Source organism: Astatotilapia calliptera, chromosome 18 (genome assembly GCF_900246225.1).
Source record: "Astatotilapia calliptera chromosome 18, fAstCal1.2, whole genome shotgun sequence".
Lineage (NCBI taxonomy): Eukaryota > Metazoa > Chordata > Actinopteri > Cichliformes > Cichlidae > Astatotilapia > Astatotilapia calliptera.
The window spans coordinates 15,456,711-15,472,026 of record NC_039319.1 but is presented as its reverse complement, the minus strand read 5'-3'; the positions used below and the strand labels follow the sequence as shown (position 1 = coordinate 15,472,026).

The following is a 15,316-nucleotide window of genomic DNA, read 5'->3' as shown; positions in this document are numbered from 1 at the left end:
GTGTTATTGTTACTGTAGAGCTGCCTGTGAAGTTTGTGAAGCGACTCAGGGATAAGATAGCGATGTATAAGCATCGTGGTCATCTTGAATGCCAAGTGTCACGTGCCAGCGCAAAGGTGAAGTGGTACAAGAACAAGACGGAGATCAAACCCAGCAAGAAGTACGAGATCAAAAGCGAAGACCTGTACCGAAAGCTCACCGTTATTGATGTGGACTCTGGGGATGAAGACACGTATACCTGTGATGCCACTGATGACAAGACATCCTGTAAACTGCTTGTGGAAGGTAAAACAATGGATTGTGACAATAGTTCATTTTAAACTTACTGCCACTGTAAATGTAAATACTTTCTCATTATATCCTCAGAAAACAAGCCATCAGTGTCCAATTCAATGAGGTGTATGCCAATCTGAAATAGTGTACTAATGGGAAATATGTGTATAATAGGTTGTTAATATGTTATCTCTCAGTTGTTCTATAACAAGCCTAACCTACTAAATTAATTAACATTGAGGTTGAAATTTTAAGATTTTTCTTAATCTAAATGAGTAACTAAATTTTAGTGCAACCTGTTTTTAGTTTTGCTGATGTGTTGAAGTTTTATGTTGGGAATTTTCTGTTATTACAGAAAAAAGGCCTTTGTGCATGTACCACCGTGTGGGGTACAGTGTATGAAGTCACAGGACGACTTCATACACTGTATGAAGATGCGTTGCTCTGGATAAATGAAAGTCTTATACTTAAATACAGTTATTTTGCATATGATGTGTGGTGTTTCCATCCTATAAAGTAAGATTTATAATTCCGAACCCATTGCTAATAGTTGGTAGCGATAATAGTTGCATACAGCCTTAAAAAAAATAAATCCCTTATATGAGCTATACCATTAAAAATTCACATATCAACTTCATTAAATATGGGCAAGCATATAAGCAGTCATATGTGTAAGGTCATTAAACTGTCATATCATATTTGAATATCATTGATGAATGTTTACACATGCTAATAGATCATCCAGACGGTTGTGCATATTTTAGCAAGTCAAGTAAACAATGTGTAGGGCTAGACCAATAAATCCTAACGGTGAATACATCAGAAAGCATCACGAGAACATACTATAAACAAATCGTGTCTGGGGAGAATATTGATGAAGTTATATATTTGCACATCAAACATATCTCTCAATGTGAAGTTTAAAAAATAAACAAGCATTAAAACAGTACAAATCTGAGGGATCCCTATCAAGATTGTTTGCTTATATTTTGTTTTGACCTTTGAACTCTCAGATATCCTTATCAACCTTAAATTCCATCAATCTAAAGCTACACTTGTTAAGTGTGGCCTCAGGGTTGGCCTCAATTTTTAGTTCATTGAACATTAACTACAAATTTAAGCAATGAGATAATCTTAATATAAAAAAGAAGCACAAATTTCAACAGTATGTCTCAGTTTTTCTACATGATATAGACATGCTGTTGTAGTAAATGAAATAAATCTGTCAGCACGACTCTTTGGGCTTAAAATTGTAAGTAAATGTGTAACATTACATAATTTCTATTGTTTAATTACTTTGTTGCCACCAGGGAGGTCTTTGTCAACTGGAAACACTGTAAAACATACATACAATCCTTCTTTACATTTTCCAATGTTAAACAACGGGCTGGATTGGAGTCTTCGTATTGCTGATTCTGGCCCCTGGACTTTATGTTTGACACCCTCGCTTTAGTTCTTGTAAAATGACTTTCATGCAAAAAATGGATGTCATTTCTTAATCCCTGGGAAAGAATGTGAAGTATTTGCAGTTGATGAATTCTTTTCACTGATCCATTCTCTTTTTATGATCCCTCCAGAGCAGTCCATCAGCATAGTGCGGGAACTTAGTCCAGTAGAAGTCACAGAACCCTTTGCAGCTGTTTTTGAAGTGGAAATCAGTATGGAACTGGTGAAACCTCCTGTATGGACTTTGAATGGAGTTGCTCTGCAGGAGGGGCCTGATGTCGAAATGGAGAAAGAAGGCACGATGCACCGTCTCACTTTCAAAAAGACTAAAGCATCAATGACGGGAGCTGTACAGTTTACAGCTGGGAAGAGCAAATCTTTAGCCCAGCTCACAGTTAAAGGTAAATGTTTTCAGTGTTGTGTTCCCCCCAAAAATTCTGTATGTATACACAGAAAACTTCCATTAGATTTGAGCTGAGTCTAATCAGTCATTGTTGCTCACATTCAGAGCGCCCTCTTGAGATTGCAGAAGTTATTAAAGATGTTAAGGCGAAGGAGAAAAGTTCAGCCATACTCAGCTGCAAGTTCTCTGCTCCACCCAAAGAGGTTAACTGGTTCAAAGGTCGAGTACCTCTGGCAGCTTCAGACAAGTACAACATCAAGCAAGATGGTACACGTGCCCAAATTACCATTCACAGGCTGACTGAGGAGGACAGTGGAGAGTACCGCTGTCAGTCTGGACCTGCTGAGACCAAAGGCACACTTACTGTTGAAGGTACGTTTTCCAACTTTAAATTGTCAAAAGACTGTGTTTAAAATATGGATGAAGCCACCTATTAGTTCCCCATTGTGAAGCCTCGAGCTCAGTGTTTTCACTATCACCATCCATTTTGGTTCCTTGAAACCAGATGTGAGAATCTGACTGAGAAACCGAGGACATTGCACGCTCTTTGGCTAAAGATTTTCAATAATAGTTAATATTGATATTAGTGTCATTCTAATATCATTCTCAAAAGACTTTTATCCAAGCAGAAGTCTCTTTGCAACCAATAAAATAAATGCAGCACTTCCACGTTTGCTTTTTATTTCAGATCGAGAAGCTACATCCATCTTTTATACAGTCTGTTTGAATATCACAGAGTTCCCCTAGCATAAACAACTGATTTGAAATATTTTGTGATTGCTCTTCAAACTGAAACTGCTGTCCCGATTCATCTGCCTAGTGCGTGAAATCAAAATCACCAAGCACTTGGCCAATACAGAAGTCGATGAAGACAGCAATGCGGTATTCACCTGTGAGATTAACTACGCTGATGAAGAAGCTCAGTGGCTTCTGAATGACAAGGTGCTCTTCACAAATGAAGTTAACACCATCGCTCATGAGGGGAAGGTTCACAAGCTGACACTGAAGAACCTGGCACCTCAAGATGGAGGAACAATCACCTTTCAAGTCCGCAAGGTCAAAGAGTCTGTCACACTCAAGGTTAAAGGTGAGAGCATTAAATACAGTTCCAGAGTTATTTGATATTTCACAAATGAGGCTTTTATTTATCCCTCAATCACTGTTTTACTTTCTGCAGAGAAGCGCGCTGTGTTCCTCAAGTCACTAGACGATGTTATTGGAGAAGAGAAAGGCATGATCACTCTGGCATGTGAGGCATCCAAGCCAAGAGTTTCCCCCACATGGAGAAAAGAGGGTAAAGTCTTAAAAGCTGGGCCAAAATATGAGCTCCTTCACACAGGCAAGTCTTTGGGCCTGATCATCAAGGATGCCACCAAAGATGATGCTGGGGAGTACAGCTGTGACCTTGGCACTGAGGTATCCAAGGCAAAGGTTACGGTCAGAGGTGTGTTTTTCTATCATTTTGTATATTTATTTGTACACACTGTTTTTCGTATATACAGTTAACTTATACACAATTTGGTTTCTGTCATAGAAATTGGTATTGGAATAACTAAATGGCTGAAATCAGTTGAAGTGAATGAGGGAGATACATGCAGCTTTGAGTGCATCCTGTCTCGTGAGAGCACAGATGAGTGCTCCTGGACTGTCAATGGCCAAGCTGTTACAAACAGAGGCCGCTTTAACATCTCCACCAAAGGACGCAAATACATGCTCACTATTAAAGATGTCTCCCCTGCTGATGCTGGTGAGGTAGTCTTCAGTATCAAAGACTTGAGCTCCAAAGCAACATTGACAGTTGAAGGTAAGCTTGATATCAGTCTTTAAGAGGCTTTGGCAATGATTCAAATCATAAAATAAACATTTATCCTCTTATGTTGCAGGTAAAGCTTCATCTGTATCAAAAGGACTGCAGAATATTTGTGTCATTCAAGGGGAAGATGCTGTTTTTACTTGTGAGGTGACACAGGCTAGTTTTGCTGTAAAGTGGGCCAAGGATGGTAAAGCCATCAAAAAGAGCCAGAAATATGAGCTCAGCCAGCAAGATAGAGTCATGAAACTGACCATCCATAATATGTCTGCTCAAGACTCTGGAGAGTACAGCTGTGAAGTTATTGGAGGTGCAACCACCAGAGCTAAGCTAGAAATCAAGGGTAAGACTCTAAGAAAACTCAAAAATTGCCTTGGTCTAATTTCACAGTTCAGCTTTGATGGGATACGATTATTCTACGTTGTTTTCGATTTTCCACACACAAGCAAATAAACACCACACACATACGTAAAGTAACACAAAGGTGCTTGTGGGTCAGTCCTTCTGGAGGCAGCACCTAGTGGTGGCTTTTATACTAGCTGGCAAGAGGACCTTTAAAAAGTATTTGTGTTGATGATTTAATTCATCTGGAAAATATCCCTGTTAAAGGTATGTAAAGATAAAATGACAATTGTATTTATATAGCACATTTCATTACATGAAAACTTAATCTGTTTAACGCAGAAAATCATTCTACATTTTCTCCAGTATGCCAGCTCAGGTGTGTATAGGTGCAGGAATTAGTAATGATATTCCAAGTTGAAATATTTGCTAGACATAGAATATGTTCTGGAGTCTTTTAAAAAAAAAATTAAACTATAGATTAGTGCCGTAGTTTCATTCTGTGGCAAACATTGTCACAGCGAAGTTTCCTTTTTGCAGAGCCAATCCATAAATTCACTAAAACGCTAAAGGACAGTGAAGCAGACGAGAAGGGCTCCGTGACTCTGCAATGCACGACGGAACAAATCCCATCCACGGTTGTATGGCTTAAAGGTCACACAGAGCTCAAGGCTGGAGGGCGATATGAGATGTCTCAGAAAGATGGCGTCTTAACTCTCATGATCAAACAACTGGAGGAGAACGATACTGATATCTACACTTGTGATGTAGGCACTGCCAAGAGCATGGCCAAGGTGACCGTTAAAGGTGAGAACTTTAGCATGAATGAAGGTGAGACAACGTTTTGTTCTTACTTACATTACTACACTGCAGAAAGGTTTGAGCTAAGTTTTCTTTTAATTTTGAGATTTTATTTTATTTTTTTAATAAATTGAATCCAAAAATCACAATTTTACATTTTGTTCTCAAAACACACGGACAGTGGTTACATTGTGTTGTACCCTTGGAAGTCCACTCTGTCACTCAAGAGGAGTCACAGGAGATCAGAGCGCATATGCAAACAACTGGTACCAAACCAGCTGATACCATCCAAGGAGTTTACAAGCTTGTGGATTTTTATCTTTATGTATTTATACAGTTCTACTGTGTTTTTCTACAGTCATTTGCAGCATTTAGGTTACTGCAAGGAATTCTTTGCTTTTGTGTTAAGTGGCGTTCATATCTTTGTCTGGTATATGTGTGTTTGAGGTATTGTCTGTACATCCACAAACTGTGAATGACATTCATGAGCATGCATTGGCGTTTCTGAGTGACCATTGCCCAAATTCATTGGATTATTCTCCTTTCATTTAAGAATTTAAATTTTTTTAGTGCAGTAAAGTTTGGGTTTTGCTCCTAGATTTTAATCCACTGTTCAGAATCAGCTGCACTGTTCCAAAGACTAATGTTGGACAACTGGAGCACCTCAACTCCATCCGCCGTCCTAGCTTCCCATTATTCATTCTTCTTTACAACCCAACAAAACTCAAAGTAATTTTCCATTTTGTTTTAGCCCTGCCTGCTACTTTTATTGAGAAGCTCAAAAACCAGGAGAAAAAAGAAGGGGAGAGTGTGACACTTCGCTGTGAGCTATCAAAACCTGCAGCTGTCGTTCAGTGGAAAAAAGACTCTGAAATTCTCAAACCAGGAGAGAAGTATGACATGAAGCAGGCAGAGGGCTCTTGTATACTTCAGATTCTGAATTTGAAGATAGAAGATAGTGGAGCGTATACATGCATATGCGGGGACGAGAAGACGTTTGCAGCCTTGAAAGTCACTGGTATGGATTCATGATGTTTTTTCCAGCATAGTTTTGGAAACATTTGTGTGCGAATTTTCAAAGAGACAATTCTGTGGCCTTGTTAAAACTGTTTGTATGACCTAATTGTGATGAGTAATGAAAACATGCTTGTGCAGCATTGCCACCAAACTTCACGCAGAAGCTGGAGAGCCAGCAGGCCGAGGAGGGAGCTGACATTATTCTGCACTGTGAGCTCTCTAAAGCTGGAGTCCCAGTAGAGTGGAAGAAAGGAACGCAGATCCTGAAGTCTGGAGAAAAGTACCAGATGAAGCAGAAGGCCTCTGTGAATGAACTCGTAATCAAGAAGGTGGTGCCTGAAGACAGTGGAGACTACAGCTGTGTGTGTGGAGACCAGAAGACCACAGCCAGCCTTAGCATAAAGGGTAGGAAGGGGATTTTCACAGTTAGTCAGCAAAGTGTTTTTATGTTTGCATGTTACTGCAAATCAGTGTTTCTCAGAATCTTTCGTGTGTATTTTTATGTTCTATGTAAAACACTGGCACTGTTTTCTAATCTGCTAATAAATGTTCAGCCAAACCAGTCACCTTCAAACAGAAGCTGGAGAGCCTGGAGGCTGAGGAGGGAGGCAGTGTTACTTTGCGCTGTGAGCTCTCTAAGGTTGGAGTCCCAGTAGAGTGGAAGAAGGGCACGCAGGTCCTGAAGTCTGGGGAGAGGTACAAGATGAAGCAGAAGGCCTCAATGAATGAACTTGTGATAGAAAAAGTGGTGCCTGAAGACAGTGGAGACTACAGCTGTGTGTGTGGAGACCAGAAGACCACAGCTAGCCTGAGCATAAAGGGTAAGAGAAGATGTATTTATTTATTTATTTTTGTTTTTGTATTATTATTTTTTTATTTCAAGCTGTCACTGTTTGCCTTTTGTGTTCTATGTTTTAAACCACTTTTGTCCCCCCCAAAATATATGTCATGTTGTGGGATATAACTTACTATTAATAAACTAATAAATGTTCAGCCCAACCAGTCACCTTCAGACAGAAGCTGGAGAGCCTGGAGGCCGAGGAGGGAGGCAGTGTTACTTTGCGCTGTGAGCTCTCTAAGGTTGGAGTCCCAGTAGAGTGGAAGAAAGGAACACAGGTCCTGAAGTCTGGGGAGAGGTACAAGATGAAGCAGAAGGCCTCAATGAATGAACTTGTGATAGAAAAAGTGGTGCCTGAAGACAGTGGAGACTACAGCTGTGTGTGTGGAGACCAGAAGACCACAGCAAGTCTCAATATCAAGGGTAGGAAGAGGATTTTCACAGAGTTATTCCATATAGTTTATGTCAGCATGCCACTGGTTTCTCAGTATTTGTTATTTAATAGTTGTATTTATTTTATGTGTATATTTGTATTTTATGTCATGACATATCACTGACTGGAAATGAACCAATAAATGCTCAGCCCAACCAGTGACCTTCAAACAGAAGCTGGAGAGCCAGCAGGCCGAGGAGGGAGCTGACATTATTCTGCACTGTGAGCTCTCTAAAGCTGGAGTCCCAGTAGAGTGGAAGAAAGGAACGCAGATCCTGAAGTCTGGAGAAAAGTTCCAGATGAAGCAGAAGTCCTCTGTGAATGAACTCGTGATTAACAAAGTGGTACCTGAAGACAGTGGAGACTACAGCTGTGTGTGTGGAGACCAGAAGACCAAAGCTAGCCTGAGCATAAAGGGTAGGAAAAGGAATTTCACAGTTAGTTGGTGCAGTGGATTCAAATTTGCATGTTCTTGTGGATCCTTGTTTCTCACTTTGTTATTTTGTATTTTTGTTATGTGATATTTATGTTTTCTGTAATGCCCTGCCACTGATTACTAACCCACTAATAAATGCTCAGCCCAACCAGTCACCTTCAAACAGAAGCTGGAGAGTCAGCAGGCTGAGGAGGGAGCTGACATTAGTCTGCGCTGTGAGCTCTCTAAAGCTGGAGTCCCAGTAGAGTGGAAGAAAGGAACACAGGTCCTGAAGTCTGGGGAGAGGTACCAGATGAAGCAGAAGGCCTCTGTGAATGAACTTGTGATAGAAAAAGTGGTGCCTGAAGACAGTGGAGACTACAGCTGTGTGTGTGGAGACCAGAAGACCACAGCTAGCCTGAGCATAAAGGGTAAGAGAAGATGTATTTATTTATTTATTTTTGTTTTTGTATTATTATTTTTTTATTTCAAGCTGTCACTGTTTGCCTTTTGTGTTCTATGTTTTAAACCACTTTTGTCCCCCCCAAAATATATGTCATGTTGTGGGATATAACTTACTATTAATAAACTAATAAATGTTCAGCCCAACCAGTCACCTTCAGACAGAAGCTGGAGAGCCTGGAGGCCGAGGAGGGAGGCAGTGTTACTTTGCGCTGTGAGCTCTCTAAGGTTGGAGTCCCAGTAGAGTGGAAGAAAGGAACACAGGTCCTGAAGTCTGGGGAGAGGTACAAGATGAAGCAGAAGGCCTCAATGAATGAACTTGTGATAGAAAAAGTGGTGCCTGAAGACAGTGGAGACTACAGCTGTGTGTGTGGAGACCAGAAGACCACAGCAAGTCTCAATATCAAGGGTAGGATTTGTGATTTAAATATGTATTTAAAGTATATCAAATTTTCTTTGTAATACAGTAACAGTTCTCACCTTTTGTTTTTTCAGACTCTGACTTTTTTGTCACTACACCTGTTGTTTACATTTAAATGCAATGATAATACCTGGATTAAACTGCGTGGATGATTGCCTTATATTTGACTGATTTTATCTCAACTGAAGCGCTTGTACTGTGGCACTTGCTTCTGCTTTGAAATTTCTCCGACTGTCTGTTTATTTAGTTGTTCTGTTTCTGATGGATAATGAAATGTCATTCATGTGGGTGTTACTCTATCTGTCACATTTTAGTGCATCATCAGGTTGAAACCAGTCTTCGTCTGAATTGCTTTTCTGCAGTGTACCTGCGTTTTGACAGTCTGACTTTTCCTTGAAGATTTCACTGCTTCTTCTTTTTCACTTCACCTATTTCAGGCAGCCTTACTTGTTGCTGCATTTTTGTGAGTTTTGGTTGTTTTCATCGGTGGTAGTCTTGGCACTGGATCTTATATTTATGTTGGTCTATAAACCTCTCTTGTCTACATTTCATCTGATCTGTTCTGTCGTGTTATATTGCAGTTATTGGCTCTGTTTTATGGGGTCTAATCATTCCTGAAACTCCCTTTTGTCAGATGATAGTTTTCAATTGATATATTGGTGAAGTACAGCGATCTGAAACAAAATTATTTCCTCTCAGCTGTGAAGCTGGCAGCTCCTCCTTCAGCTGCTACAGAATCTAAGAGGCAGGAAACCAAAGAAAAAGGTATGAAAGGATGATGGTGATGTAATAACATAACTGTCAGTGTTATGTTGCCCTGTCCAGCTTGATAATGGCCTCTGCGCTGCCATCTGCAATCCTCCTTTAAATTGTACCTGTATGCTGTGGCCTGTAAAATGCATGATAGATATATTTGTCAGTATGCTGTTTCCTAGATTTTGGCTGTATCGAATATTCCTTCTGTCTTACAATAGAGTATTTAGGTCTCTTTCCCTTAAGGCTACAATGCGTAATATCTATATCATATTTGTATTTCAGAATCTCTGTCTGTAGTTGCTAAAGACAAGCACAAAAGGCAAGAGATACAGTGGGACAAAAAAGTATTTAGTCAGCCACCGATTGTGCAAGTTCCCCCACCTAAAATGATGACAGAGGTCAGTAATTTGCACCAGAGGTACACTTCAACTGTGAGAGACAGAATGTGAAAAAAAAATCCATGAATCCACATGGTAGGATTTGTAAAGAATTTATTCGTAAATTAGGGTGGAAAATAAGTATTTGGTCACCTCAAACAAGGAAAATCTCTGGCTCTCACAGACCTGTAACGTCTTCTGTAAGAAGCTTTTCTGTCCCCCACTCGTTACCTGTATGAATGGCACCTGTTTGAACTCATCATCTGTATAAAAGACACCTGTCCACAGCCTCAAACAGTCAGACTCCAAACTCCGCCATGGCCAAGACCAAAGAGCTTTCGAAGGACACCAGGAAAAGTATTGTAGACCTGCACCAGACTGGGAAGAGTGAATCTACAATAGGCAAGCAGCTTGGTGTGAAAAAATCAACTGTGGGAGCAATTATCAGAAAATGGAAGACATACAAGACCACTGATAATCTCCCTCGAGCTGGGGCTCCACGCAAGATCTCATCCCGTGGGGTCAAAATGATCATGAGAACGGTGAGCAAAGATCCCAGAACCACACGGGGGGACCTGGTGAATGACCTGCAGAGAGCTGGGACCAAAGTAACAAAGGTCACCATCAGTAACACACTACAACGGCAGGGAATCAAATCCCGCAGTGCCAGACGTGTTCCGCTGCTGAAGCCAGTGCATGTCCAGGCCCGTCTGAAGTTTGCCAGAGAGCACATGGATGATACAGCAGAGGATTGGGAGAATGTCATGTGGTCAGATGAAACCAAAGTAGAACTTTTTGGTATAAACTCAACTCGTCGTGTTTGGAGGAAGAAGAATACTGAGTTGCATCCCAAGAACACCATACCTACTGTGAAGCATGGGGGTGGAAAGATCATGCTATGGGGCTGTTTTTCTGCCAAGGGGACAGGACGAGTGATCCGTGTTAAGGACAGAATGAATGGGGCCATGTATCGTGAGATTTTGAGCCAAAACCTCCTTCCATCAGTGAGAACTTTGAAGATGAAACGAGGCTGGGTCTTCCAACATGACAATGATCCAAAACACACCGCCCGGGCAACAAAGGGGTGGCTCCGTAAGAAGCATTTGAAAGTCCTGGAGTGGCCTAGCCAGTCTCCAGACCTCAACCCCATAGAAAATCTGTGGCGGGAGTTGAAAGTCCGTGTTGCTCAGCGACAGCCCCAAAACATCACTGCTCTCGAGAAGATCTGCATGGAGGAATGGGCCAAAATACCAGCTACTGTGTGTGCAAACCTGGTAAAGACCTATAGTAAACGTTTGACCTCTGTTATTGCCAACAAAGGTTATGTTACAAAGTATTGAGTTGTATTTTTGTTATTGACCAAATACTTATTTTCCACCCTGATTTACGAATAAATTCTTTACAAATCCTACCATGTGGATTCATGGATTTTTTTTTCACATTCTGTCTCTCACAGTTGAAGTGTACCTCTGGTGCAAATTACTGACCTCTGTCATCATTTTAGGTGGGGGAACTTGCACAATCGGTGGCTGACTAAATACTTTTTTGCCCCACTGTAAATGAGATGGTAGAAGGTAATTTTCAATAGTCTCGACTTGTTTGCTAGTTTATCCTGTTTCCATTGTGCCTTTGCAGTGAATCAGTGTATGCACAGCAGCTCTTTGTTGAAAGGAGTCACAAATTAAGTAAATGAAGCCATTAGGGACTTTGTACCTCTGTGTTTGGCTGCTGACCTTTGCCAAAGAGAGAAAGTTGTTGGGTCATGACTTAGCTTAAATTGTCTTGTTGCTTTCTGGCGTAATTTCTATTTAGTTTGCTTTGTTTTTTGTGGGACTGCTGTTGATTTGCTGCTGGAAAACTGCTGTTGATTTGCACTTACTGATGTTTTGGTCTTTGTCATGTTTTTGTGGTTTGCGCTATTTTTGCAGAAAAAAAACAGCAATATTTTCAGTCTCCACATCTGTGGATTTGTGTGGTCACTAGATTATTTTGTTGCATGGAGGCTGACGTAGTATGAAGATATGAAGCTGTCTTTGATTCCATTAGCTGTTTGTGTTTCTGCTCTTGATGAGACTTGAATTACATGTTTCTGCTGCTTTACTGTGACAAATTCAAATGATGGGACCAATGTTGTGTTCAATCGTTTTAGCGGGGACATTGACAACAACTGAACAAACTCCTAAACAGGATTTTCAGGGACATTCAAGAGAGCTTAAAGTGGGAAGTGAAGGTAATGCAGTGCGTGTTTGCATGGATTTTTCTGGACACTGCAAGAGCAGTGAGAAAATTCAGTTGCAGTCTTTTAAAATGTTGTGCGCAGTCCTGTCAGTCTTTGCTTCAGTGTGTGCTCATCTATATGTACTGTGAGGTGAATGGCAAAAATACAGAATGAAGTTGGCTTTCGTTGTATGTTTTTATTGTGCCAGCTGCATTGTGTTGTGTGTTAAACAGGGAACATTTTGTTGTGTTTGTGACGCATTTTGTGTCGGATCACTGAGATAATGGTCTGAGGTGTTTTTGTTTTTTGTTGATGCTTGTAGGTTTTTTCATTTTGAAATATTTCAGTGCTTCATGTCATCACAGATATTAACCCCCCACAACCGCCCCGAATTATTTTTACCTCCACCAAGAAGGTTTTGTTTTTGGTAGCAGTGGTTTGCGTGCTTCTGTGTGTGTGTGTGTGTCATTCGTTAGTAAACGCAATAGCTCGAAAAGTTTGGAATGCATTCTGATAAAACTTTGTAGGGGTGTAGAGTGGGGGCATGTTATCAGTCCTTTGAAAATCTCTTACATGCACCCTTTAATGTGAGCTTAATCATTTATCGGTCAGTAATCGACAAAAAAACATATCTTAGAAACTATGGCTCCGTGTGTGTGGTGTGTATTGTCAATTTACAGAATAAGAATTTAAAGTATCATACTCCTATTAATCTACTTCAAGATTAATCGATTGATCTGAATGTCAAAGTGATAATAATGCTATATAGTGCTATTTAAAGCTGTTTAAACGTCTTACTGTCATTGTTTTTATTGACAACATATAGGGAATGATATATGGAGATCCTAAATATCGTGTTACATCTGATCTCTTTTTAAGGCTAAATAACAATAAAATAACTGAAATACATGTGGATACATTTTATGAAAATAACCAAAAAATCTTTAAAAATTATGCTTAAAATTCTAATGACTTTGTTTGGATCGTATACATTTAGGAAATGATACCCGTATATGGGGATTGTAAATCACATTATAGTTTGCATTCAAATGTCGTGTCACATTTGACCTCTGACCTCACTTTTATGTGTCACATTTACCTTTATTTCAAGTTGACCCCAAGATGTGTTATATTTTTCAAGACAATACTGTCAAGAGGACGATAATGAGCTGCCTTGATAGTTGGAAATATAATAACTATCTAATAGGATGATATTATAAAATAAGGTCAAATTATTAATGTCCAGTTATTTACTCTTCCTTTATTTCCACTACCTACCCCTACGTGTTTGTGTAATCAGAGTAAACATCTGTCCTGCTGTCCTTATCTGATTTATACTGCACTGATTATTAAAGTAGCTTTAAAAAGAACAAAGAAAACAACATGAAATTACACAAAATACAATAATATTCCCTTAAAATAGAGACTAGAGAGTGTGCTGCCTTGGTGGAGGTTTGTACTCTCTGAGAACTTCGGATCACATAAGAATGTGCGACATTCGTGTTTGTGTCTGTGCCTTTCTAATTCTGGCTCTTGTGTTAAAGTTACGCTAGAACTCCAGTTGTAAGATTATTGTGTTTTATCCCAGCTGATAAGCCTTTTGCTGGAACCACTGACAAACCAGCTACCCAGCGACAGGGGACCAAAGAGCAGCTCGCGGGTACGCAAAGACTTGACTTTTGCATTGACCAGCAGGTTTCTTGCTGTACAGTACACTTTATTGCTACATTACTCTCATTGTTAGTTTTGCTGCATGCTTGTGTTTTCGTCACATTGTTTGGCGGATTGAAATATGTTTGACTGTAGCTTGTCTGTGTGACTTTTTTAAAGTTAGTTAAATTGATTTCTAAGGTTAAGTCAATTTAAAAGCAAACAATTCGATGTTGTCTGAGTTTTTCTAAAGAACTTCAAGTCTGAAGTTGCACTTTGGATATTTGTAAATCATTCACTGTTGATTTTTATAGACTTTCTTCTGTATTTTACTAGTTTGTTAACAAGCATTTTCTCTTATTTATCCTAAACATCACCATTCTTCTTGTGTTTGTTTGGTACTGTGTTTATGACTGAAGGTAAACCTGCTGGTTTTGATGTCATCCCTCTGCTACAGCTGGATACCAGAGCGCTGGAATGAAATTAGTGGCACTGTGCTTTCTTTATTCTCCTTGTTTTGTTTTTATTCAGCCGAATTGGTTGTTACTCACTTGTTATTACCTCTGAATACCAGATTTGCAGAATTATCTTCTTGTTCTTCTCAAACAGGAATAGTTGAGAGCTGTATTTGACAGACTTTTACGTGCTATGTTTCGAATAGGCAGAGGTGTACCTGCCCTGACTGTGTATCAGTGTTATTTGTGTTTGTGCAATAGAGCTACCATATTGGATGCTTTTTATATTTTCTATTTTTGTTTTTAGTAGGTTAAAAATTATATTTTTATACCAAACTAATCTTTTGTTATTAAATCCTATGGGTTACCATAATACATACCAACAGATTATTTTATCTATTTAATCCCAAGTTCTTCCAGTCATATTCATTCGAGACCTGGAGAGCCAAGTAGCTGAAGAGGGAGGTAGTGTTACCCTGCACTGTGAGCTATCAAAACCTGGAGTCCATGTAGAGTGGAAGAAAGGATCAGAAGTCCTGAGCTGTGGAGAAAAGTACCAGATAAAACAAAAAGGATTCTGTCATGAGCTGCACATTCTTGATTTGAGGCCTGGAGATACAGGAAGCTATTCGTGCTCTTTAGAGGATACAATAAGCTCAGCATCTCTGGTTGTAAATGGTAGGATGAAGCTATCGCATGTTTTCTTCTTCTTCCAACAAGTCCTTCATTTGTTACTTCATTTCTCCTTTCTTCATCATCCCTGTTCCTTTTTGCATAATTACTCCGTTTTCCTTTTTTTTGTCCATCAGCTCTTCCAGTTATTTTCACAAAAGAGCTGGAAAGCCAAACGGCTGATGAGGGTGACAGTGTCACCCTGAACTGTGAACTATCTAAAGCTGGTGTTCCTTTGGAGTGGAGGAAGGGAGAACTTGGTCTTTGTCCTTGTGCAAAGTATGAAATTAGACAAAAAGTACACCTGGCTACACTAATAATCCATGATGTTGACTCAGAGGATTCTGGGAGTTACACATGTGATGCCGGTGATCGTCGTAGCACTGCACAGCTAGCTGTGAAGGGTATGCTGTTGTTAGTAGTTTAAACATAGTGGCAATAGTGACTTTTTGGTTGATCTTTATTAGAATGTTGCTCGAAATATCTGACTTGACCTTAGGGTTAATACTCTAAACTCTAAACTAAAG

At 39.8% G+C, this 15,316-nt stretch overlaps 1 protein-coding gene across 1 annotated transcript in view; it reads left to right on the top strand.

The window, feature by feature from the left end:
• obscnb (obscurin, cytoskeletal calmodulin and titin-interacting RhoGEF b) overlaps positions 1-15,316 on the top strand; it is a 60,691-nt gene that overhangs the window by 18,944 nt on the left and 26,431 nt on the right. Inside the window, 20 exon segments of the mRNA XM_026148958.1 lie at positions 19-285; positions 1,851-2,120; positions 2,228-2,494; positions 2,943-3,209; positions 3,300-3,566; positions 3,657-3,926; positions 4,006-4,275; positions 4,815-5,081; positions 5,827-6,093; positions 6,231-6,497; positions 6,647-6,913; positions 7,087-7,353; positions 7,514-7,780; positions 7,943-8,209; positions 8,383-8,649; positions 9,361-9,426; positions 11,944-12,024; positions 13,601-13,672; positions 14,529-14,795; positions 14,927-15,193. Of these exon segments, the coding sequence (XP_026004743.1) occupies positions 19-285; positions 1,851-2,120; positions 2,228-2,494; positions 2,943-3,209; positions 3,300-3,566; positions 3,657-3,926; positions 4,006-4,275; positions 4,815-5,081; positions 5,827-6,093; positions 6,231-6,497; positions 6,647-6,913; positions 7,087-7,353; positions 7,514-7,780; positions 7,943-8,209; positions 8,383-8,649; positions 9,361-9,426; positions 11,944-12,024; positions 13,601-13,672; positions 14,529-14,795; positions 14,927-15,193 (4,767 nt within the window).